General features: G+C 40.2%; 1 protein-coding gene across 1 annotated transcript; it reads right to left on the bottom strand.

The window, feature by feature from the left end:
• Nucleotides 1-1,200: 1,200 nt before the first annotated feature.
• Nucleotides 1,201-18,713, bottom strand: LOC118359009 (regulator of G-protein signaling 5-like). The gene is made up of 5 exons (XM_035737133.2): nucleotides 18,560-18,713; nucleotides 12,650-12,763; nucleotides 7,256-7,317; nucleotides 4,747-4,913; nucleotides 1,201-4,591 (listed from the first exon to the last, which is right to left on the bottom strand). The coding sequence occupies exons 1-5, from the start codon at nucleotides 18,601-18,603 to the stop codon at nucleotides 4,430-4,432; spliced, it is 549 nt and encodes a 182-aa protein (XP_035593026.1). The 5' UTR covers nucleotides 18,604-18,713; the 3' UTR covers nucleotides 1,201-4,429.
• Nucleotides 18,714-26,895: the final 8,182 nt, after the last annotated feature.

Genomic DNA, 26,895 nt, shown 5'->3' with positions numbered 1-26,895 from the left:
TGTACTCTCATGGTATATTATTGGACACATGGCTGGGGACGATATGGTTCATGGAGTGGTAATGGTGTTGATTGGCCAGAGAGTAAAAAGAGATGTAGGATATTTTTTAACATTATGAAGTCATGTTGTCTGGTCTGGCTTTTAACAGTATTTGTTCATAAAATGTATATTATAAAGATTTACCAGGATGACTGATAATCTTTATCCTGTTCCAATGACACAGCCCTCCCACTGGACACAGATGTCAGTTTAACATCATGTTTCAATTGTTATTGTCAACTAACATGAATTCGAAATCAACAACAAATGTCACCATGTTATTGAATTTAGGTTAAACGTTGTGTGAAAAACCTTATGTTGATGACTTTTTGCAAATCCAATTTGTTTTCCACGTTGATTCAACGTCATCACAGATTTTTGGGGATTGAAATGAAGTGGAAACATTGGTTCAACCAGTTTTTGCCCGTTTGGGTTGTGTAAATCTCAACACATACGACAGAACCTGCTAGTGTGTGAAGTGAACGCATGTAAAAGGGAAGATAGAAAACTAACGAGACGTTTTGTCAGGTTCACAGATGACCACAAGGGGACATCACAACCCTCCATGTGATTCTAAGAACACATGACAGAAATAAGGAGTGCGAAGCCTACATTTTAAGCTGTGACACTGTTTGTGCATCAGCTTCCTCTTTGTTTTCCACTCGCTGCTCTGACGTTTTCATTCACTCGCGGGAAAATGATGCTCTCCTCCTGGGTACAATGTACGCGCTATGTTAATTAGAAGAAAAACAACCTCTCTCTTTATGTGAGTAGTCGTGAGTCTGAAGGTTAGCTAACTCTGCCTCAGGAAGCTGTGTGTTTATTAATATACAATATCATAGCGTGTGTGTATTTTAGATGGGATTTATCATCATCTCCCCTCTGTCTTAAATAGGTTATTCATTTTGTGTACTGTATGTAGGGGAGAGTTGTGAGTTGAGACATTTTTTCCGTTCAGCATTACTCCCGCAAGGGAAATATAGCAGTTTTTCTAACAAAGATATTTACATATATTTCAAGATGTTCCCTGGAAATAATCAGAATTCATGTAAATTGAGCCGCAGGACCACATAAATTAAACCGACACGCATTTCTGTGCTGATTGAAAAATTACCACTACTTTTATCTTCATTTTTCAAACACACTTCAACACAATCACAATTGATTTTTTGTATTTTTATTATTTTAAGCATTAACACAGCCTTAACACCTAACAAACACTGTATTTTTTAAAAACACTTTTAATATAGTCCAGGCCCTGTTTCTTACCGTGTATCCCAGTGATAATCCCTTGCATTATGCCTTGGAAGAAAACACTTCAATTTGCTCAACTTGCCATTGGCTCAACCATTGGCTCAAGGCAAATATTTTGTCTATAGCCCACACAGCTACAAGGATGCAGTTTCATGCTAGGTTTAGGACCTCATATTGAAGCTTATAAAGACCCCCAACTGATTTATAGAACAATCTTAAAATGATCTACTTTGGTTTAGATACAAACCTCTAACACAGTAAATTAATATGACTTGGTGAAAATCCGTTTTTTGGACCAAACTTGCTTACCACTTTTCCCATGTGGTTTCTTCCTTCACAAACTCCATAAAATGATGAACTCTTTTTAAATATTTGGTCAACATTTTTACATTTTCATTTTAGTAATTTAGCACACACTCTTATCCAGTGCATTCATAGCTACTGTAGGTGCATTTTGTGCATTCATAGCTACTGTAGGTGGGACAACAACATATCACAGTCAGAGTAAGTAAATGTTTTAAATAAAGTAGCTATAAGCAAAGTCAGAGCTAGTAAGGGGGGGGGGAGTCAAGTGTGAGTATTAGTTCACAAAATTGTTATTTATGGGAGGATTTTATGGTTTCCTAGAAATAAGGATGGCTCAACTTACCCCCTTGGCTCAACTTACCCCACTCTCCCTTATATATCTGTGTAATATTGATCCCTTATGTCATCACACAAACAAATAATGACTTATTATGAAACACTTGGTGTGCGAAAAATCCTTGTGTAGGCCTTCTCTTGGGTACTATGTTGAGAGATTTCTTTAGTAAACGATAAACTTGTGATCACAAAAAGAGTAACAAAATACATGGATATTGCATAATACAACAGATAGTCAATAGATAGTCAGATGTTTTCTCTTTTATGACAGTTAAACTACATGGTTCTCTCCTGGATACTCTTCAATCAGTCCTCTCTTGGCCACAACTCCCATTCAGTCCAGTGGGGTAGTCAACTTAATCAACACAAATACTACTAATTACTGGTAGATATTTACATAGACAAATAACTACATCTTCAGGAATGTAATGTATTGATGTCTTTTATGTGGTTGACTACAAATAATACAAGTGTCAGATATTAACTCCATAAGTCATAGGTCCATAAGTGTTTTCGCCGAAGGCACAACATCTTGAGCAATAGCAGTAGATTGGCCAATCTATGCAACCAGATACACTTATCAATGCCACATCAGAAACATATAGTTTTGTGTTAGTATTGGGAAATTCCACAGTAAGAGAATACATCGATGCAACTATGCATTAGGACGATGTTTAACAATTTCCACTGAAAATATTACAAAAACACTGAAACATTTCAAAAACACATTTGCTTGAAGAACACTGCAGATGCAAAGTTTAGTAAAAAAAAAATGATGGCACAAACAGGACAAACCGTCATTCTGTTACAAAACTTTGCATCTGCTGTTCTTCAAGTAAATGAGTCAGTGGAAATGGTTTAAAGTAGTCCTTGAACATAGAGTTGTATGGGTCAACTTTGCAGTCATTGTTTTTGTTTGACATACGTTCTAAAGTGAAAAGTCTCAGCATCATTCTGTCAAAGTGGAATTGCCTTATCGTTACTAAACTCTATTAGTGTACCCGTGTCAAGTGATTGCAAAGTATGTGATCGAACATTGTAGCTTCAAGTGACATTTTTTATTGGACAATCAATGAATTACAATGACCATATTGTCAACTCCTGACCTGCAGTGTTGCAGTAAGTTGAATTGTGTGTATTGGGCAACAATATGGACTTGTATAGGTACTGAGTTGCTGTGTAATAATACTCCAATGTTGTGGCTATGACAGCTGCACCCTTAAAATATATAAAAACGTGCAAGTGCAGAATAGAAACACAATGTAAGGTATTTATATCATTGCTACACTAGACTGAGATAGCGTACTACAAGAACCTTTTCATACCTTTTCTACTTTTCAGACCAGGAAAGGTGTGAAGACTAGTTGTGATAGTGAATGGTGAGTGATAAACAGAAATGCTCAAAGCTGTATAGAAATACTTGATACGATTAGTTCATTCATAATGGAGTGCATATATTTCTATTTTGTTATGGTAGAAAAGTCCGAAAACTTTATTATGTTGATGTATTGGGTATGTGTCCTTTACTCATTCTCTATGCTTCATTGCTATCTTTAGATGAAATGACTGACTTTCAATTAGTTCACCCCCCCCAAAAAAATATATATATTTGGAAAAATACTGAGTTCTATTCTTTTATGAGATCCACTCTTACTCGGTATTCCCATCCTATCAACGTACAATACAGTGGTCCGTAAACCACTGAACAAACTGCCTACCACTTGTCCCAAGGATTGCATGAGAGCATGATTGGGGACACATTCTCACAGCTTCTCAAGGCACCTGGTATCTACTGTATGTCTTTTCTTCTTAGGCTGTTTACTACTTGGCTGTGGGAACAATAGAGTGTCCGGTTCCAAGAAGTCCCTCACCCTTTCTCCCCCATTTAGAACACTGGATGGGTACTGGATGTGTCACTAAGAGTCTCAAGGCGGAGGTCATATTCTCCTCCCCAGAAACTCTGAAAGCCAATGGTCTTTTATTCCAGGGAAAGTTGTTGTAGAAATATTGTCTGTCTATCTGTCTGTCTAGGATCTTTTTATTTAGACTTTTTATTTAGACTATGGGACAAAATCATTGCAGATTATTTTGTCTGCAATAATTATGACCTTTGGTTTATCTTTCTAAGAAATGGTGATGTTCAAATGTATTTGTTTAAATCACTGTTTAATTGGTGGTTTGTTTGTCTCTCAGTTGGAGTAAACATTTAACAAATAATGTCAAATTGTCATATTGTGTTTCCACACTTTACTTTTATAATTAACTTGTAAAATGTTGATTGGCTACAGCTATATAAGTCAAATATAATAGTAATTAGTCATTTGAAATATGGAGTCAAGGTGGTTTAGAATGAGGTCTATCTTTATGTTTGTCCTTAGTTATCAAACCTGCAGTCTTGCTTGAGTCAGTTCCATCAAATAATTTTAAAGGCCTAATTCCACTTCAAATGATAACCAATTGGTTTGGAATTTACCCTTACTCTGCAATCATCTTCTTAATTAACCAGCTCCTGGTACTTCTCGGATCTCAGGAAGCGGCCGAAGGAGTCCTTCTCCATCAGAGCATAAATTTTCTTCTGGGCCAGGTCAAAGGTTGTGGAGGAAAGGTCAACCAGGTTCCTCAGGGTCACATCCTTGGTGTAATGATCAATGTTCACCTTAAGGGAGGAAAAGTGAGAAGTATGGGAGGGACGAGAGAGTCAGAGAGAGAGAGCGAGACAGAGAGAGACGGAGACAGGAAGGATAAGGTAAGTCTGGGCTTCCACAACAAATACAACAATAGTACACATTTGCTTGCCACATTTTCTGTCACCTCTCTGGGTCCCTCAGTCTGGATGAAGTCCTCATAGATCTTTCTGGCTTTCACAGTCATCTTCATGGGAGACTTGGTCTTTTTGAAGTTCTCACAGGCCACCCAGAACTCAATGTTCTCCTCACTGAACTCAGAGCGCAGGAAGCCACGGAACATGGCCAGGCCATCTGGGAGACGGATAGATAGAGGAGATGGGAATATTAAATGATCAGAGAGAGAGAGAGTGGGGGAAGAGGGAAACAGAGCAGAGAGCAAAGAGCAAAGAGAGAGAAAGTAGAGACAGAGTGAAAGAGAGAGACAGTGAGTTGTTCCCATATTTTAACACAGAGGGCATTTGGCCAATCCTCCAACATCTCCCCTGAGTCCTGAATTCCAGAGACATGTTGCCACTGTGCCTCTGTTATGATAGGATGATGATAAGCTCCAATGGCTGAGTGTTTACAATATCAGAGTTGGGGGTTGGATTCTTACATGGCCCGCTAATACTCACTATGTGTTGCTGAAGTGAAAACATAATGGGCCTGACTGTATATACAGTATACTGATCAAAAATACAAGACAACATGTAAAGTGTTCATTTAATGTTAATTTCTCTACTATAAGCCGCCTCCAACATCATTTTAGAGAATTTGGCAGTACGTCCAACTGGCCTCACAACCACAGACTACGTGTAACCACGCCAGCCCAGGACCTCCACATTCGGCTTCTTCACCTGCGGGGTTGTCTGAGACCAGCCACCCGGACAGCTGATGAAAGTGAGGAGTACTTCTGTCCATTATAAAGCTCTTTTTGTCGGGAAAACCTCATTGGCCTATGCCCTCCCAGGCCCACCTATGGCTGCGCCCTTGCCCTTTCAATTAACTGATTTCCTTATATGAACTGTGACTCAGTACATTTGTTGAAATTGTTGCATGTTGCTTTTATATTTTTGTTTAGTATAAATACATAACCAGAACCCTGATCCAGCAACTTCCCTTGACTCAGAAATAAGAAAAAACACCTGACCTCTTTTTGGAAAAATCTCTTTGCTTTCATCTATCCAGGGACTCTACTATAGTGGGATTGCCGAGAGCTGAAGCGCATAGAGTGTAAAAATCATCTGTCCTCGGTTGCAACACTCACTACCGAGTTCCAAAATGCCTCTGGAAGCAATGTCAGCACAATAACTGTTCATTGGGAGCTTCATGAAATGGCCAAGCAGCCTCACACAAGCCTAAGATCACCATGCGCAATGCCAAGCACCAGCTGGTGTGGTGTAAAGCAAGCTGCCATTGGACTCTGGAGCAGTGGAAATGTGTTCTGAGGAGTGATGAATCACGATTCATAATCTGGATGCCAAGTGAACGCTACCTACTTGAATGCATAGTGCAAACTGTAAAGTTTGGTGGATGAGGAATAATGGTCTGGGGCTGTTTTTCATGGTTCGGGCTAGGCCCCTTAGTTCCAGTGAAGAGAATCTTAACGCTACAGCATACAATGACATTTGGGGAAGGCCCTTTCCTGTTTCGGCATGACAATGCCCCTGTGCACAAAGCGAGGTCTATACAGAAATGTTTTGTTGAGATCGTATGGAAGAACTTGACTGGCCAGCACAGAGCTCTGATCTCAACCCCATCAAACACATTTGGGATGGTTTGGAACACCGACTCACAGCCAGGCCTAATCGCCCAACCTCAGTGCCCGTCATCACAAATGATCTTGTGGCTGAATGGAAGCAAGTCCCCGCAGCAATGTTCCTAGTGGCAAGCCTTCCCAGAAGAAAGGACATTGTTATAGCAGGAAAGGAGGGACCAACTCCCCATTACTTCCCATGATTTTGGAATGTGATGTTCAATGAGCTGTTGTCCATATACTTTTGGTCAAGTAGTGTATCTGTATTTCAATTTTCTGATTGAAAAGTTTTCTTTTTTTGCAGCGTGGAGCAGTTCCCAGGAAAACATTTATTGCAATTGTTAGATGCTACCACACCCACCTCCAAATGAAAACCAAACATACTGTAGATGTCAATGTTTGCTCGCACATGCTCTGTTTTACTTCCTGTCTGGCAGCAAGGTGCCTGTATTGCGACGCTGATTAGCTAGGACAAACAGGTGTGAAACACAGACAGGCGTGCGCAGAAAATGAGAACACAATATGAAATTCATGTTTGGTTTTGATATTGAGGAGGGTGGTAGCATCTAAAATGTGGATTTAATATGAAACAGCAAATGTGTTTTCAAGGCATTCAGTATTTTCCAGCTTCATTTTTGATCCAGGTGTCATCTTTTACTTAATATAGACTTTATGTTCACAGATGGATTATAAAATGTTAGTTCTCCCAGGAGATCTCTCGGCATAACGATAATGAATACCATCAGACTTAATGTTAATTCTAGTCGGTCTGCTCAGTATTTCGTGTAAAGTATCATATGATTGGGTTAAGAAACATATGGTTTTCAAGAAGACCTCATGGCTTTTCACAAGGACTTATTTGTTGTGCGTGTGTGTGTGTATTTCTGGGCGTACTTACAGCTGTTGGTCAGCACATGGTCCAGGGACTCACGCCACTGAGCAGCCTCTTCAGGAATGGGCCTGTTCAACACACAAACACAACATAACAGTTAAACAACACACACCTTACCCTTGATTAAACAGTTTGTCACCCACAGCCTATTAATACAGCACCCTGTAAGGTCATTGAGGTTTAGAGGTCCTCGATTGTTCTCCCCCTAATACACACACACACACACACACACACACACACACACACACACACACACACACACACACACACACACACACACACACACACACACACACACACACACACACACACACACACACACACACACACACACACACTAGTGCGAGAGAGCCCTGCAGCATTTAACCATAATTGGTGGCTGTACTACTGAGCTAGTAGGGAAAATAGTCATTATGTAAGAGGTTCCACAAGTAAGTGGATGATCTCTCTCGTTCTCATTATATTTTATCCAGAGTGAATTACAGGTGCAATTAGGGTTAAGTGCGTTGCTCAAGGGAACATCAAAAGATGTTTCACCTTGCAGCTGGTTTGAATCCCTGAGCTGACGTTTCAGTTACTGGTATATGGCCGAATACAAACAGTGTAGTTATTCCCTCCGCAAGGCAATCAAACAAGCGAAACGTCAGTATAGGGACAAAGTGGAGTCGCAATTCACCGGCTCACACACAAGACGTATGTGGCAGGGTCTACAAACAATCATGTACTACAAAATGAAAACCAGCCATGTTACAGACACAGAGGTCTAAACACCTTGTTTGCCTGCTTTGAGGATAATACAGTGCCACCAAAGTGGCCCGCTACCAAGGACTGTGGGCTCTCCTTCTCTGTGGCTGACGTGAGTAAGACATTTAAACGTGTTAACCCTTGCCGCGTCCTCAGAGCACACGCAGACCAGTTGGCTGGTGTGTTTACGAACATATTCAATCTCTCCCTATCTCAGTCTGCTGTCCCCACATGCTTCAGGATGGCCACCATTGTTCTTGTACCCAAGAAGGCAAAGGTAACTGAACTAAATGACTATCGCCCCGTAGCACTCACTTCTATCATCATGAAGTGCATTGAGAGACTAAACAATCATATCACCTGCACCTTACCTGTCACCCTAGACCCACTGCAATTTGCATACCGCCCCAATAAGTCCACAGACGATGCAATCGCCATCACACTGCACACTGCCCTATTCCATCTAGACAAGAGGAATACCTATGGAAGAAAGCTGTTCATTGACTACAGCTCAGCAGTCAAAACCATAGTACTCTTCAAGCTCATCTTAAGCTTGAGGCCCTGGGTCTCAACCGAACCCTATGCAATTGGGACCTGGACATGGGAGGAACTATTGGATATAAGAGCAACGTCAACTCACCATCATTACGATCAGGAATACGACTTTCCCGAAGCAGATCCTCTGTTTTACCCACCACCCAGGACAATGGATTGGATCCCAGCCGGCAAACCAAAAAAAAGACGCCATAAAAGGGGCAGACCAAGCGGTCTTCTGGTCAGGCTCCGGAGACGGGCATATCGCCCACCGCTTCCGAGCATACTACTCGCCAATGTCCAGGCTCTTGACAACAAGGTAGATGAAATCCGAGCAAGGGTAGCATTCCAGAGAGACATAAGAGACTGTAACGTGCTTTGCTTCACAGAAACATTGCTCACTCAAGACACGCTATCGAAGTCGGTACAGCCAGCTGCTTTCTTCACACATCGCACCGACAAAAATAAGCATCTTTCTGGTAAGAAGAAGGGTGGGGAGGTTGGCCTTATGATTAACGAGACGTGGTGTGATCATAACATCATACAGGAACTCAAGTCCTTCTGTTCACCTGACTTGGTATTCCTCACAATCAAATGTTGACCGCATTATCTACCAAGATTATTATCTTCGATTATAATCACAGCCACATATATTCCCCCCCAAGCAGACACATGGATGGCCCTGAACGAACTTAATTTGACTATGTAAACTGGAAACCACATATCCTGAGGCTGCATTCATTGTAGCTGGGTATTTTAACAAGGCTAAAGGTAGATGAAGGTAGATGAAAACAAGACTCCCTAATTTCTATCAGCATATCGATTGTGCAACCAGGGCTTGTAAAACCCTGGATCATTGTTATTCTAACTTCCGCGACGCATATAAGGCCTTACCCCGCCCTCCTTTCCGAAAAGCTGACCACGACTCCATTTTGTTGCTTCCAGCCTATAGAAAAAAACTAAAACAGGAAGCTCCCATCCTCAGGTCTGTTCAACGCTGGTCCGACCAATCTGATTCCACACTTCAAGATTGCTTTGATCACGTGGACTTGGATATGTTCCACATTGCGTCAAACAACAACATTGACGAATACACTAATTCAGTGAGCAAGTTTATTAGCAAGTGCATCGGCGATGTCGTACCCACAGCAACTATTAAAACATTTCCAAACCAGAAACCATGTATTGATGGCAGCATTCGTGCGAAACTGAATGCGCAAACCACTGCTTTTAATCATAGCAAGGTGACCGGAAACATGACCGAATACAAACAGTGTAGCTATTCCCTCCACAAGGCAATCAAACAAGCTAAGCGTCAGTATAGAGACAAAGTCGAGTCGCAATTCAACAGCTCACACACAGAGGTATGTGGCAGTGTCTACAGTCAATCACGGATAACTAAAAGAAAACCAGCCCCGTCGCGGACCAGGATGTCTATCTCCCAGACAGACTACAGCTCAGCATTTAACACCATAGTACCCTCCAAACTTGTCATCAAGCTCAAGACCCTGGGTCTCGACCCCGTCCTGTGCAACTGGGTACTTCCTGACTGGCCGCCCCCAGGTGGTGAGTGTAGGTAACAACATTTCCACCCCGCTGATCCTCAACACTGGGGCCCCACAAGGGTGCATTCTGAGCCCTCTACTGTACTCCCTGTTCACCCACGACTGCATGGCCATGCACGCCTCCAACTCAATCATCAAGTTTGCAGACGACACTACAGTGGTAGGCTTGATTCCCAACAACGACGAGACGGCCTAAAGGGAGGAGGTGAGGGCCCTCGTTGTGTGGTGTCAGGATAATAACCTCACACTCAACGTCAACAAAACAAAGGAGATAATCGTGGATTTCAGGAAACAGCAGAGGGAGCACCCCCCTATCCACATTGACGGGACAGTAGTGGAGAGCGTAGTTTGTTTTAAGTTCCTCGGTGAACACATCACGGACAAACTGTATTGGTCCAATGACACAGACAGCGTGGTGAAGAAGGCGCAGCAGCGCCTCATCCACCTCAGGAGGCTGAAGAAATTCGTCTTGTCACCAAAAGCACTCACAAACTTTTACAGATGCACAATCGAGAGCATCCTGTCGGGTTGTATCACCGCCTGGTATGGCAACTGCTCCGCCCACAACCGTACGACTCTCCAGAGGGTAGTGAGGTCTGCACAACGCATCACCAGGGGCAAACTACCTGCCCTCCAGGACACCTACACCACCCAATGTCACAGGAAGGCCATAAAGATCATCAAGGACAACAACCACCCGAGCGACTGCCTGTTCACCCCGCTATCATCCCGAAGGCGAGGTCAGTACAGGTGCATCAAAGCAGGGACCGAGAGACTGAAAAACAGCTTCTATCTCAAGGCCATCAGACTGTTAAACAGCCACCACTAACATTGAGCGGCTGCTGCCAACATACTGACTCAACTCCAGCCACTTTCATATTGTAAAAATTGATATTTTTTTTATCACTAACCACTTTAAACAATGCCACTTCATATAATGTTTACATACCCTACATTACTCATCTCATATGTACATACTGTACCCGATACCTATCTACTGCATCTTGCCTATGCTGTTCTGTACCATCACTCATTCATATATTTTTATGTACATATTCTTCATTCCTTTACACTTGTGTGTATAAGGTAGTTGTTGTGAAATTGTTAGGTTAGATTAGTCGTTGGTTATTACTGCATTGTCGGAACTAGAAGCACAAGTATTTCACTACACTCGCATTAACATCTGCTAACCATGTGTATGTGAAAAATAAAATTTGATTTGAGTTGACGCACCGCCCCCCGGTGGTGAAGGTAGGATAAAACATCTCCACTTCTCTGATCCTCAACACCCCACAACTGTGCTTGCTCAGCCTCCTCCTGTACTTCTTGTTTACCCATGACTGCATGGCCATGCACACCTCCAACTCGATCATCAAGTTTGCAGATGACACAACAGTAGTAGGCTTGATCACCAACAACGATGAGACAGCCTATAGGGAGGAGGTTAGGGCACTCAGAGTGTGGTGTCAGAATAGCAACCTCTCACTCAACGTCAACAAAACAAAGGAGATGATTGTGGGACTTCAGGAAACAGCAGGGGGAGCACCCTCCTATCGAAGGACAGCAGTGGAGAAGGTGGAAAGTTTTAAGTTCCTCGGCGTACACATCACTGACAAACTGAAATGGTCCACCCACACAGACAGTGTAATGAAGGAGGCTGAAGAAATTTGGCTTGGCACCTAAAACCCTCACAAAATTTTACAGATGCACAATTGACAGCATCCTGTCAGGCTGTACCACCGCCTGGTACTGCAATTGCACTGTCCGCAACTGCAGGGTTCTCCAATAGGTGATGCTGTCTGCACAACGCCCCACCGGGGGCAAACTACCTGCCCTCCCCGATGTCACAGGGAGGCCAAAAAGATAATCAACGACAACAACCACCCGAGCCACTGCCTGTTCACCCTGCTACCATCCAGAAGTCGAGGTCAGTACAGGTGCATTAAAGCTGGGAACGAGAGACTGAAAAATAGCTTCCATCTCAAGGCCATCAGACTGTTAAACAGCCAACACAGAGAGGCTGCTGCTTACATACAGACTTCAAATCTTTGGCCACTCTAATGAATGGATCACAGTCACTTTATTAATGGCACTTTAATAATGATGTTTACATACAGTGCCTTGAAAAAGTATTCATCCCCCTTTGCATGTTTCTATTTTGTTGCATTACAAACTGTAAATTAAATTGATTTTGGATTTGGATTTCATGTGATGGACACACACAAAATAGTCCAAATTGGTGAAATGAAACAAATAACTTGTTTCAAAAAATAAATAAGAATTAAAAGCAGAAAAGTGGTGCGTGCATATGTATTCACCCACAATTACCTTCAGAAGTCACATTCACCAATGTCAATTGATACTGTTTGAAGCAGAGTAGTTTCTATATGTTTCCTTCCTTTGAGGACCACAGGGATGTAACTGATGCACTCTGTAGCCATGCTGTTCTAAGGTGTTTGCGGGAGTGTGTGTGGGAGTGTGTGCGAGAGAGAGAGTATGTGTTAATGTTTGTGTATGTGAGGGCTGTCTGAGGGAAGGAGAAAGTTACACTACTCACTTCTGAAGCTTCTCTGGCTTCTTCTCTGGTTTCTCGGGGTAGGGGATAATCAGGTCAATGCCATTCTCAGGCTTCTGGAGGAGAACCCCCAACTTAGACTTGATCTCTTTAGCCCTGAGAAAGAAAACACATGAGGAAGTAAGGGCATTAAGGAGGATGCTGTCATTTTTTTAATGACACACATTCAGGAGTTAGAACAGTGTAATGACCATAGTGGCTTTGGCTAATGGCTTTGGCTAATGCAGATTGTAGTCAGGAATACCAAGTGAGCACAGATAGCTATAACCAATCAATGAAGTTCGTAAAGTTGAAAAGCAATCACCAACAGAGCAGAAGACCTACAGTACACTGTAAGACTTTTCTGTCATTTCAACAGTAAAACACTGTAAGATGCTTTGTATACCGTTCATGTGTTCTACAGCATAGATTGCACTGCATTATGGGTAAAATGCAGAAAAATACTGTTATTAACTGTAATTAGGAAGCCTCCTGTAAAAATTACTCTGATATACTGTACTTTTAAAAATACTTTTTTAAAACAATAATAGCTTATGCCTACTGTAGATTCAAATGATCCATTTCAGGTGCCATCTTCATGCTGTTGGGTGAGACATGAAGCTCAGGGTTTTTAATAAATATAATCTTGAAGCAGCTGTGAAGTGGAATAATATTTCCAGCAGCTGCCGGGTAGGTATCTTGCCTTGTTCATAAGCAGATTTATAAACAAATAAGGGCATTAAGGAGGATGCTGTAATTTTTTTAAATGACTCAGACAGCCCTCACACACACAAACATGAACGCAGTATTTACTTTTATTTACAAAGCCATTTTGGGTTTACTACCTTTTTGTTTGGGCATTTTTATTGTTCAGAAATGTGGTGGGTACTCTCTTCGTTCTCTGGACTTTATCCTGCCAACTGTTCCAAATGTCCGAACTGAATTTGGTGAAAGGGCTTTTATGTACTCTGCGCCATCGTCTTGGAATGCCTTACAAAATAGTTTTAAACTGGAAGAACTTGTCCCGATTGATCTTTTTAAATCACTGATGAATGATCTTGAGACTGATTCCCTGCCCTGTCAATGTTTTTAATTGGCTGTTTTTGATTTTGTTATACTCTTGTGAATTCTATGGTTTTTACTAGATTACTTGTAGTTTTTCATGTTTTTTGTCTGTAATATAATGACTTGGTGCTGCCAATCTTGGCCAGGACGCTCCTGAAAAAGAGGTTTTACATCTCAATGAGCCCTTCCTGGTTAAATAAAGTTTAAATAAAATAAAATTGCTAGCCAATGTTGAATTACTGCATATTTCCGTAGCTAGCCTAGCTAGATAGCTGGCTAATGTTTGCTAGCTACCTACCTCAAGTTGACAAAAGCCATTTTGGTCTGCTCTAAATTCTTGTAGATATCTAGCTGCGTGAACTAGAAAAACATCGCTGTCACTCTGAGTGCAATAGAGAATACTGAGCACAGATTCGTGACCGTTATGTTTCCACCATTAATACAGAGAAAATTGCTTGTTTCTAGCAGTTGACTCATATTTTTGGGGATTGACGGGATGCATTTTACACATAATCTGTGTTATGGGCCATACTAAAGCTGATGCGAATGACCTGTGCACCGTATTGTATCGAGGTGCCTGCCGACCTGTGCAGTGCCACTGGTCAGCTGTGGCCTAACACAGTGTCGGCGATGGAATCTAGTAACGTGGCGGATTTTCCCCTCCCAGGAGTATACAGTATTTCAAGTAGGACAGCATACTACACAAGAATAACTAATATTGGTAGCCATCTAGATGTCACTGTGATATATTCTACTCAATGGGGAGAGCATGAATGGCAAAAACACTGGGAAAGAGTTTCTTCCTTAGGTGTTACAACCCTGTGTGGTTCGGTTCCCTTGGCTCTCATCTGCGCGACATAAATCTTTGTTTTGTAGGCCAGGATTGTCCACTTGGCCTCTCCTGCTAACCATTTGATTAATTTAAAAAACATTGTTCCCTAAATGTTACATTATTTTATAGGCTAGGTCTACCATATTTATTTCTCGACTTTCCTAATATTAGGCACATTGTTTTTCTTTAAAACAGGAGTATAACCTATCTGGCTGGCATGAAAATGAAACAGGAATAGGAAACTCATTCAAGGGTTTTTCTTTATTTTTACTATTTCCTACATTGTAGAATAATAGTGAAGACATCAAAACAATGAAATAACACATCATATAGTATCATATAGTAATCTTATAGTAACCAAAAAAAGAGTTAAACAAATCTAAATATATTTTATATTCTTCAAAGAAGATGTCCCTATTTGGTAAAATAGCAAGTCCATATTATGGCAAGAACAGCTCAAATAAGCAAAGATAAACGTCAGTCCATCATTAATTCAAGACATGAAGGTCAGTAAATCCTGAAAATGTCAAGAACTTTGAAAGTTTCTTCATGTGCAGTCGCAAAAATGATCAAGTTCTATGATGAAACTGGCTCTCATGAGAACCGTTACAGGTAAGGAAGACCCAGAGCTACCTCTGCTGCAGAGGGCAAGTTCATTAGAGTAAACTTCACCTCATATTGAAGCACAAATAAATGCTTCACAGAGTTCAAGTAACAGACACATCTCATCTTGTTTGCACTTAGTGGGACTATCATTTGTTTTGACAATGACCCAAAACAGACCTCCAGGCTGTGTAAGGGCTATTTGACCAAGATGCATCAGATGACCAGGCCTCAACAATCACCCGACCCCAACCCAATTGAGATGGTTTGGGATGAGTTGGACCGCAGAGTGAAGGAAAAGCAGCCAACAAGTGCTCAGCATATGTGGGAACTCCTTCAAGACTGTTGGAACAGCATTCCTTATGAAGCTGGTTGAGAGAATGCCAAGAGTGTGCAAAGCTGTCATCGGGGCAAAGTGTGGCTACTTTGAAGAATCTCAAATATAAAATATATTTTGATTTGTTTAGCACTTTCTTGGTTACTACTTGATTCCATATGTGTTATTTCATGTTTTCACTATTATTCTACAATGTAGAAAATAGTAAAAATAAAGAAAAACCCTTGAATGAGTAGCTGTGTCCAAACTTTTGACTGGTACTGTATGTTATGATACAGTTTATATCACAACTAAAGTGGCCAAATAACTTCTTAAAAGTAAACAGGTTAATCCACTTTACAAAGCGTGTAGAGCCTAACTGGCATAAATATGCAGCATGTGAGTTTCAAGTTTGGGGAAGATAATATTAACCATAAAAATGCACCTTTATAATAAAAGCATTACATGCATAATCGCATATGCGCTCACTTTTGAGAATGGTGTTTTTCTGCTAATGGAACATTCTCCTTATAATGTGAAGAAATAGTCTAATAGTTTATCAACATTTGAAGCTAAACATTCTGATTGGTTGCATCAGCTTTTTTACTATGGGGGTTAGTAGATTGACATAGACTAGTGCTAGTGCTTTTGCTGTTCGTTAGGCCTACTCATCTTGTTGGCTGACAAAAAGTAAATGTGGACAGTTCTTCCAATATCTTCAATATGCGCCTCGGAATTGGATACGGAGGCATGCAGTTGTGTCCCCGATGTGTCTGTCTTCACTTGTAGCCTGTGAGAAAGACCCGATCACGTGACGGAGAGCGATATGAGTGAGAGATGCTTCGGAGTGCCCGGCCAGGAGAAGGGAATTATAGATATTATATTCAGCCCAAGGCCACAACTGCCATATCCTTTGTATTTTACTCAGCTATGTTCAATTGTATTCTTCATACTATAAATTAATAACAAATAATGCCACAGAATTCTAAGCAAATCTTGTCAGCTAAATGAACTAGTGTAGCCCACAGCCATAATGGCATAGCCAGATCAGGGCCTAACATAAGCACAGTATGCTATTCTGTTCAACTCAGAGTATGCTATTCTGTTCTTCTGAAATATACTACATTTCTTTCATATCATGTTTCTTTAGACATGCCTAAAATCAATAATGGATTTATTGTGATGCGTAGGCTATATTACATGGACTTATTATACTTTTAAAAATGTAGATGTTCCAAAGGTATGAATTAGTGGAAGCCAGGAGATACTAAATGTGTTTGTTAATTAATGGTCAATTACAGTGAGACTTGAAGTTATTTGCTTGACAATCACCGTCTGACAGAATTTCATGATCGACACTGCCTTAGTTTAGACCCAGGATAACACAACCCCACCTCAGATGAATCAGGCCCATTAGAGATCATGTGATGTAACCTTTGTTTTCAATGGCACAGTGTCAGTACACCATAATGACCCGTGTAATAATTTACATTTAAAAGGGATAAAACTTAATTTTTTCTAACATGGTTTTTCCTTTTCCTTTTAATCATCGATCAACTAAATCTGTTAACCGTAATTTCTAATTATCAAAATACCCACTTTTAAACATCTCTAACTAAACGAAAAGTAAAAAAAAAAGAGAAAAGAGGCTGGACACAATACTTTGTGGACACAATGACACACTAACAATTTCACTGCTATTTCCAAAAACGCAATCATCAAAATGATTTAATACAAAGAGGACAGTTTAGTGAGTAAATCAATGAGACTTTGAATAGAATAACCAAGTTTATCATTACTTAGAGCTCACCTCACTCATGTATTACCAAAAATGGCAAGAGAAAACAAAACGAGACAAAGTCTGATCAATAATTAATAATATGGTGAACAGCAGGTAGTTGATTCCTCTTTATTACTTTCATCTATCCCTATAGTCAGCGATCAGGAGATGGGCTCAACTAAAACAACAGCCACACATGCATACATACGTGCAGCTTCTTGTTAACAGAATAGACCTGGTTGTTCCTGGCCGGGGATGACACTCAAATAACTAGGCCGCGTGTTTCCATTAGTTTCTACAGAATATCCATTCTAACCAGGGCTGCAATTGAGAGGTTGACCAAGAGTTTAGGGCTATGTCATAATAAATCAGGATAACCCATAAAGCAGATGAACATTTAAAAATCTCCAAGTAATGATGTGTAATTTTAAGTAATGGTGTTAAATCCCCTATGAAAATAAAATATATCTTAAATCCAGGATTTCTGATCAACTGGTAGCCGTTGTCTAATTGCTTTGAGTGATGAGCAGTTTTCAGCAAATGCATATTGGAAAAACAGCCAATGAGTTCTATTGCTTTATTTGCCAATTATTTATGAACATCCTTTATCAAAAAATACTGCTCCGAGTAATAGTTTGATTTAATAAATGAATATGCATAACTCAATATATAAGTTAGAAATCATGTATGCATGATACTGGTATGTATCAATCCTCCCTTGTGCCAGAAATATCATACTGATTTCTCTTTGCTTTTTTTGGCCTAATCTGCTTCTTAATAAGTTAATCACCAGAGGATGACAAAGAGCATAAACTGTACCTCTTTTTTGCTTTTAAGTTTGGCAAAATCTTCCTGTCTTGCAGGTGGAAGAAATTGCTGAGTCTGGACTGCAGTAGTGGAATACAGTCAGCAAGATGCTAACATTAAACCATTAAGATCTTATCAGATCGTGGAACAATACCTTTATCTCTGCAACTGGAACCTTTCAACTTTTTGGACAGTTGAAAGATTTTGAAAGAGTATTTAATCAAGTTTCCATTTATCGTACATGTTTTGCAAAAAGTAGAAAAATTATTTAATGAAGAACTATATTCACAATTAACTTCATTACCATGCAGCATATGTCAATGACTTCAGCATGAAAAATGAACTATGAATAAAGAAATCTGATTTTAATTACAGACCAAACATTTTCCGACTAAGAAATCAGCCTCAGAAACTTGTGATGTGATATCTCTGGGGTTATTTCAGGCAAGCTACAGTAGGAGAGATTACCCTTTCAGAGAGCAGAAGAGCATATTGCTTTTGGTATCTCACCTTTCCAGACATGATTGGGGTAATGCAGCTAATCCTCTACACATTTTCTGTTTTTCTTTTGATGTGTTGTTGAGTGAGTCCACCACCGTAAGATTCCCTTTTTCTTTTTGACTTTGTCTTTCAGCACTCTTGAGGGGTTTATATACATAGTAGCTATTGGCTCAGTGCCAAGAGCATAAGCCAATGAAATGGAGGTCTGCAACTGCAGGAAGAAAAGTCAGGGTCAGCTGGATGAGAAGTGGTCTGGTAGAACTGGGATGGCTGGAAGTAGAGGTTAGTCCCTAACCACAAATCTGGAACCAGATGCTTAAATTTACAAAGGTAAAACAAAGTTGCACTGAACTGAACCATTGATCAGGTGGTGAAAGAGAAATGTGTCAAGTAATTAAGCAGGCTTTTAACAGCCTATTAAACACTCAAATCAAGATTACTTTCGATTATCTTTCTCAATTAGCAAAACATGGAAGTGAATTCAACTTTAGGTATAGACTGCAAGTAGGGGGTCCTAGTACTGGCATGAACTCCAGCGGAGCTGGAAAAACATGTTTCCGATAAACATTATCTATGTGAGCAATGCATGCATGGCTTTCTCAACCATCACACAAAGCAAACATCATTAGCTATAAATAGGAAAGGTTCAGTCACAGATATCCTGTCTACAGCTGTTGAGGGAAAAAAAATGAACGACCAAACCTGGTAATTTATATGGTAGTTGGAGCCATTCATGTTTATCCAAAAAGACCTACACTTATCTCCTTACAAGAGAGATCCGGACCTCATGTTAAAAGTTGCTATTGAAGTAGTTTCATGTTGAATTGTTTTCAACATTGTGTTGATTAGTCAGAGTGACAAATGTATCTGACCATGCTGTAATCAAGCATGGTGAACAATGATTGCATTTCCCCATTGACGAGTAATGGTAGGCACAGACATAGAGTGCACACCCACGCTCTCCAACTTTCTTTGGCACTAGCAAGTCTCAGTAGACTGAGGTTTGGACTTGAACCCTGAACAATGGGATGTGAAGTTACCATTCCTATATAGCTGATAACATTGGTTACTAATGTACAGTAACACGAAAAAGACTGGCTCACATACCCATGCCAACTCAAGCTGATTGTCATGTGAAAGTTCACCACACTGGTAAAGAATGTAGCTACACCAACAACACTAAATAAGGTCTACTCGCTAATGGTGGTACAGAGTAATACTTGCTGTATATCAATCACTATAAAGCAAAATCATAACAATGATAACAGTGGGACTTCTCAAAAACGTGCTTGTCTGAGAGTTTAGGTATTTCCCATTTATCTTGGATAGATTGTGAAACAAGCCTGCATTTAATAAACTGTGTATATTCGCAGTGATGTAATCATTCATCTAAAAACACTGGACTGATGAAGCTAATGCAATGTAACTTGTGACAACATCTCACACAATTACAGTGGAAGTCAGAAGTTTACATACACCTTAGCCAAATTCATTATTTTTTCATCATTCCTGACATTTATTCCTTAGAAAAAATTCCCTGTTTTAGGTCAGTTAGGATCACCACTTTATTTTAAGAATGTGAAATGTCAGAATAATAGTAGAGAGAATGAGTTATTTCAGCTTTTATTTCATTCATCACATTCCCAGTAGGTCAGATGTTTACATACACTCAATTTGTATTTGGTAGCATTGCATTAAAATTCTTTGAAACCTTTTTGGGATAGGGAGCATCATTTTCACTTTTGGATGAATAGCGTGCCCAGAGTGAAATGCCTCCTACTCTGTCCCAAATGCTAATATATGCATATTATTATTAGTATTGGATAGAAAACACTCCGAAGCTTCTAAAACTGTTTGAATGAACAGAACTCATATGGCAGGCGAAACCTGAGAAAATTCCAACCAGGAAGTGGGACATCTGAGGTTTGGATTTTTTCAAAGCTTGGCCTACCGAGTACACATTGAGATATGGATGAAGCTGTACTTCCTAGGGCTTCCACTAGATGTCAACCGTATTTTGAAACTTGAATGAGGAATCTACTCTAAAGGTGGAACTCATGAGAACGGTTTGAGTCAGTGGTCTGGCAGAGAGCCTTGGTCTCATGACGCGCGCTCCCATCAGAGTTACGTCTCGTTCCAGTGCCTTTCTGAAGACAAAGGAATTCTCCGGTTGGAACATTATTGATGTTTTATGTTAAAAACATCCTAACGATTGATTCCATACATCATTTGACATGTTTCTAAAGGACTAACGAAGCTTTGAGTTTTTGTCTGGATGAAATGCTCGTGCCTCATGAATATGGATTACTGGGCTGAACACGCTAACAACAAGTGGCTATTTGGACATAAATGATGGAACTTTATGGAACAAATCAGTAATTTATTGCCGAACTGGGATTCCTGGGAGTGCCTTCTGATGAAGATTATCAAAGGTATGTGAATATTTATGCTGTTGTTTCTAACTTTGTTGATTTCAAAATGGTGGCTATTCCTCTGGTTGTTTTGGATTCTTAGCGCCGTTCTCAGATTATGCCTTTTCTGTAAAAAAAATGGAAATCTGACACAGCGGTTGCATTAAGGAGAAATCTATCTTTAATTTGTTGAATAACACTAGTATCTTTTATCAATATTTATTATTAGTATTTTTGCAAAATCACCGGATGTTTTAGAAGATTTTTGCATATAAAATCACATTATCGAACAAAACATACATGTATTGTGTAACATGATGTTCTATGAGTGTCATCTGATGAAGATCATCAAAGGTTAGTGATTAATTTGATCTATATTTCTGCTTTTTGTGACTCCTATCTTTGGCTGGAAAAATGGCTGCATGTTTTTTCGACTTGCCGGTGATCTAACATAATCATATGTTGTGCTTTCGCTGTAAAGCATTTTTGAAATCGGACATGGTGGGTAGATTAACAAGATGTTAATCTTTCATTTGCTGTATTGGACTTGTTAATGTGTGAAAGTTACATATTTCTAAAAAGTGTTTTTGAATTTTGCGCACTTTGTCCCATTCCTCTTGACAGAGCTGGTGTAACTGAGTCAGGTGTGTATGCCTCCTTGCTCACAAATTTTCTATAGGACTGAGGTCAGGGCTTTGTGATGGCCACTCCAATACCTTGACTTTGTTGTCCTTAAGCCATTTTGCCACAACTTTGGAAGTATGCTTGGGGTCATTGTCCATTTGGAAGACCCATTTGCGACCAAGCTTTAACTTCTTGACTGATGTCTTGAGATGTTGCTTGTCACGCCCTGACCTTAGTTATCTTTGTTTTCTTTATTATTTGGTTAGGTCAGGGTGTGAAAATGGTGGTTTGTGTAGTTTTTGTATTGTCTAGGGGGTTTTGTATGTTTATGGATTTGATGTAGTCTAGGTGTTTATATGTCTATGGTTGCCTAGATTGAGAACCAATCAGAGGCAGCTGTTTATCGTTGTCTCTGATTGGGGACCATATTTAGGTAGCCATATGCCTTGGATAGAATAACAACCCACAAACTATGTTTAGTTGCCTGTTCTGCACTAGCCATATTGCTTCACGTTTAGTTTTGTTTAATTAAAGAGAGAACACTGAACCGAACTAAAGAGTTATGTTCGCTTACCACGCTGCGCCTTGGTCTCCTCTTTATGACGACCGTGACATTGCTTCAATATATCCACATCGTTTTATATCCTCACGATGCCATCTATTTTGTGAAGTGCACCAGTCCTTCGGCTTGCAAGCCTCCCCCTTTTTCATCCAAAAATAACGATGGTCAAACAGTTCTATTTTTGTTTCATCAGACCAGAGGACATTTCTCCAAAAAGTATGATCTTTTTCCCCATGTGCAGTTGCAAACTTTAGTCTGGCTTTTTTTATAGCAGTTTTGGAACAGTGGCTTCTTCCTTTGCTGAGCGGACTTTCAGGTTATGTCGAAATAGGACTTGTTTTACTGTGGATAGAGATACTTTTGTAAATGTTTCCTCCAGCATCTTCACAAGGTCCTTTGCTGTTGTTCTGGGATTGATTTACACTTTTCGCACCAAAGTACGTTCAAGTCTAGGAGACAGAATGTGTCTCCTTCCTGAGCGGTATGACGGCTGCGTGGTCCCATGGTGTTTATACTTACATACTATTGTTTGTACAGATGAACGTGGTACCTTCAGGTGTTTGGAAATTGCTCCCAAGGATGAACCAGACTTGGAGGTCTAGAACTGTTTTTGGTGGATTTCTTTTGAATTTCCCATGATGTCCAGCCTGAGTTTGAAGGTAGGCCTTGAAATACATCCACAGGTACACCTCCAATTGACTCAAATTATGTCAATTAGCCTATCATAAGTTTCTAAAGCCATGACATAATTTTCTGGAATTTTCCAAGCAGGTTTAAAGGCACAGTCAACTTAGTGTATGTAAACTTCTGACCCACTGGAATTGTGATACAGTGAATTATAAGTGAAATAATCTGTTTGTAAACAATTGTTGGACAAATAACTTGTGTCATGCACAACGTAGATGTCCTAACCGACTTGCCAAAACTATAGTTTGATAATTAACAAGACATTTGTGGAGTGGTTGAAAAACACTTTTTAATGACTCCGACCTAAGTGTATGTTTAACTTCAACTGTACCATGACTGGCGTAAGCATGATTGGTTGGATCATGGTGCTGGAATTTGACAGGTTTAGTTGCCAATATACAGTATACTGTAGTTGTAGTCAATATATGGAATCATGTAGTAACCAAATTTTTTGGAACAAATCAAATATATTTGAGATTCTTCAAAGTAGCCACCCTTTGCCTTGATGACAGCTTTGCACACTATTGGCATTCTCTCAACAATATAGAAAATAGTAAAACACAAAGAAAAACCTTGAATGAGTAGGTGTGTCAACACTTTTAACGTCTAGTTGCATTGACATTTTTCAATAATTCAGTAAATCAGTACCATTTTACGTACCATGACATTTATGATGTGTATGTGTAATACACATAATCTCCTAATGTGAGGAGTCCTCTCAGAAGAACATTGCATTTCGTAAAGAAAGTTCAGGAACAAAATGGTGAACAAGCATGGAAAACTGCAATTACACACATGACACTCATGAAAATGTTCCATTAAGTTCAGTCTGATCATTCTACTGTGTGAAGAAGATATATATATATATATATTTAAATACACTTCATTTGTGTTTGCTGGAAACTAAAGAGCATCTCTGAATAGAATCCAAGTTAGGAACTACACTCTTAGAAAAAAAAGGTGCGATCTAGAACCTACAAGCTGACCCCATAGGAGAACCCTTTGAAGAATCCTTGTTGTTCGAAATAGAACCAATTTGGGTTCCATGTAGAACCTTTTCTACATGGAACCCCAAATGATTTTTACCTGAAACCAAAAACATTTTTACCAGGAACCAAAAAGGGTTCTCCTATGGAGACAGCCAAAGAACCCTTTTGGAACCTTTTTTTGTGTAGAACAATCTCATTCTCTGGGTGATGGAACGTGATTTACAGCCATACTATATAGACTAGGCTGCTTGACAGGGATGGATATTTGGAAAGCACAGGTCGCAATTGTAAATGAGAACTTGTTCTCAACTTGCCACCTGGTTAAATAAAGGTGAAATAACAATAAAAGCACAAAGAAAACAGAGACCTGTACCCTGGATAGGAGGAAGAAGGTGCCCGTTCCTGTCCCAGACAAACCAAGATCAGAACTTTAATGCAGGCAAACTTAGATCCGTTTGACCTAATCTTTACCAGCATGTCACATGTGCAACCAGAGGAAAAATAACTCTCGACCACTTTTACTACACACACACAAAATGTATACAAAGCTCTCCCTCGCCTTCCATTTGGCAAATCTGACCATAAATCTATCCTCCTGGTTTGTGATTACCAACAAAAACTATAGCAGGAAGTACCAGTGACTCGCTCAATACAGAAGTAGTCAGATGACGTGTATGCTACACTATAGGACTGTTTTGCTAGAACAGACTGGAATATGTTCCGGGATTCATCCAATGGCATCGAGGAGAATACCACCTCAGTCACCAGCTTCATCAATAAGTGCATCGACGACGTTGTCCCCACAGTGACAGTACGTGCATATCCCAACCAGAAGCCATGGATTAGAGGCAACATCCGCATCAAGCTAACGGCCAGAGCTGCCGCTTTCAAGGAGCGGGACACTAATCTGGTCACTTATAAGAAATCCCGCTATGACCTCGGATGAACCATCAAACAGGCAAAGCGTCAATACAGGATTATTGAAATCTAAAACACCGGCTCTGACGTTCATCGGATGTGGCAGGGCTTGCACAGGGCCTGCCCAGTGACGTGAGCCTACCAGAAAAGCTAAATCCCTGTGCCCAAGAAAGCGAAGGTAACCTGCTTAAATGACTACCGCCCCGTAGCCATGAAGTGCATTGAAAAGAAACCCTAGATCCACTCCAATTCGCATACGGCCCCAACAAATCCACAGATGATGCAATCTCAATCACACTCCACATTGCCCTTTCCCACCTGGACAAAAGAAACACCTATGTGATAATGCTATTCATTGACTACAGCTCATCGTTCAACACCATTGTGCCCACAAAGCTTATCACTAAGCTAAGGACCCTGGGACTAAACACCTCCCTCTGCAACTGGATCCTGGACTACAGGAAAAGGTGGGCCCGAACAGGCCCTCAATAACATCAATGGAGCAGGTCGAGAGATTCAAGTTCCTTGGTTTCCTCATCACCAACAAACTATCATGTTCCAAACACACCTAGAAAGTCATGAAAAGGGCACAACAATGCCTTTTCCCCCTCAGGAGTCTGAAAAGATTTGGCATGGGTCCCCAGATCTTCAAAACGTTCTACAGCTGCACCATCGAGAGCATCCTGACCAGTTGCATCAGCGTCTGGTATGGCAACTGCTCCAGTCACCCAAGTCATAGACTGTTTTCTTTACTACCGCACGGCAAGCAGTACCGGAGCACCAAGTCTAGGACCAAAAGGCTCCTTAATAACAGCTTCTAACCCCAAGCCATATAACTGTTGAACAATTAATCAAAATGGCCATCGGGCTATTACATTGACCACCCCCCATTTGTTTAGTACACTGCTGGTACTCGTTATTTATTATCTATGCATTGTCACTTCACCCCTACCTGCATGTACAAATTACCTCGACTAACCTGTATCCCCACCACCTGTAAATAGCCTCATTATTGTTATTTTATTGTGTTACTTTTTTATTACATTTTTACTTTAGTTTAAATGAAGATGAAGATTCAATAACTTTAGTATCGGCAGTGGATCTAAACATTGGTTACATCATGTGAATGAGGTCATCATATGTTTTATTACAGCTTTACTGATTGTAGTTTGGTTGAAATGTGACTTAAATCTTGGTTCAATCGCAATCACACAACAAAGGGCAGGCAGAACATCTGCGTGTATATTTATAGAACTATATAACTATTTAGAAAATCACCTCACTTCCCAGAGCTCTGAAGAAAGAACAAGTTGCCCAGCTATAATTGCTCTAAAGTGAGACCCCTTTCCCCTTTTTTTGCATATCCCATGAGGTGCCGTTTGGAAAGAGTCTGACTTTAGGGAAATGGCAGTTAAAGACAGTTACACTGAATTTAGCTTACCAATCGCCAAATGCCTATTTTGACCCCCCAATCACCATCTCGTCAAAGTCATTTACTACATATAGTCCAGTTTGTAACAATCTCTATGAAATGAGCTTTGAAATTATGGATATATGTCCATTTAAAAGTGGTTATAATTAATGCCATTTTGATGACAGTAGTATGATACATTAAATATACATATACATCAAGTTGTAGATGGACCAAAATAGATGGACCAAAATCTCAAAATATATAAGATGCAAAAATGTCATTTTACCCTTTTGTGCCTGGCCTTTAACAATATAGCAACTTTATTAGGTTTTACGGGTTTCCCCAAAAATGTAAAACAACAGGACTGCTGTACCAGAGTGTTTGGCCAAACAGGAAGGCGAGTTTAATCTCACGTTGACATTTCTCCAAAAATAATACAGAACACCAATTCTTATGTAATCTCAGTGCTTTGTTATGACTCATTGGTTTACTTGGTGTGGCTCTTAGACTGGCCCTCTAACGTTTCACTTCCTACGGAGCAAAGGTCAACTATAGGAGGGGCTGATAAAGCAGAGTAAGATGAAGCCCCAGAACAAGCGTCATCATGGGGACTATCGTAATGAAACCCAATGGATTGCCAAGACTGTTATCTCCAATGCCATACCCACACTTCTAAACTGTTCCAAACTGGACTGGACTTGACCCAGGACATGGGATAGACAGAACAGGCCTCAATGGAT

Source organism: Oncorhynchus keta, chromosome 26 (genome assembly GCF_023373465.1).
Source record: "Oncorhynchus keta strain PuntledgeMale-10-30-2019 chromosome 26, Oket_V2, whole genome shotgun sequence".
NCBI lineage: Eukaryota > Metazoa > Chordata > Actinopteri > Salmoniformes > Salmonidae > Oncorhynchus > Oncorhynchus keta.
This window is presented reverse-complemented; position numbering and strand designations above follow the sequence as displayed.

What these genes read in the sequence shown, in the direction of transcription:
- LOC118359009 (XM_035737133.2), bottom strand. Translation starts at nt 18,603, where the DNA reads ATGTGTAGAGGATTAGCTGCATTACCCCAATCATGTCTGGAAAG. An exon ending in CCCCAATCATGTCTGGAAAG is followed by an intron (nt 12,764 to 18,559) that starts GTGAGATACCAA and finishes TTTCTTTCTCAG; the next exon opens with GGCTAAAGAGATCAAGTCTA. An exon ending in CCATGTGCTGACCAACAGCT is followed by an intron (nt 4,914 to 7,255) that starts GTAAGTACGCCC and finishes TCCGTCTCCCAG; the next exon opens with ATGGCCTGGCCATGTTCCGT.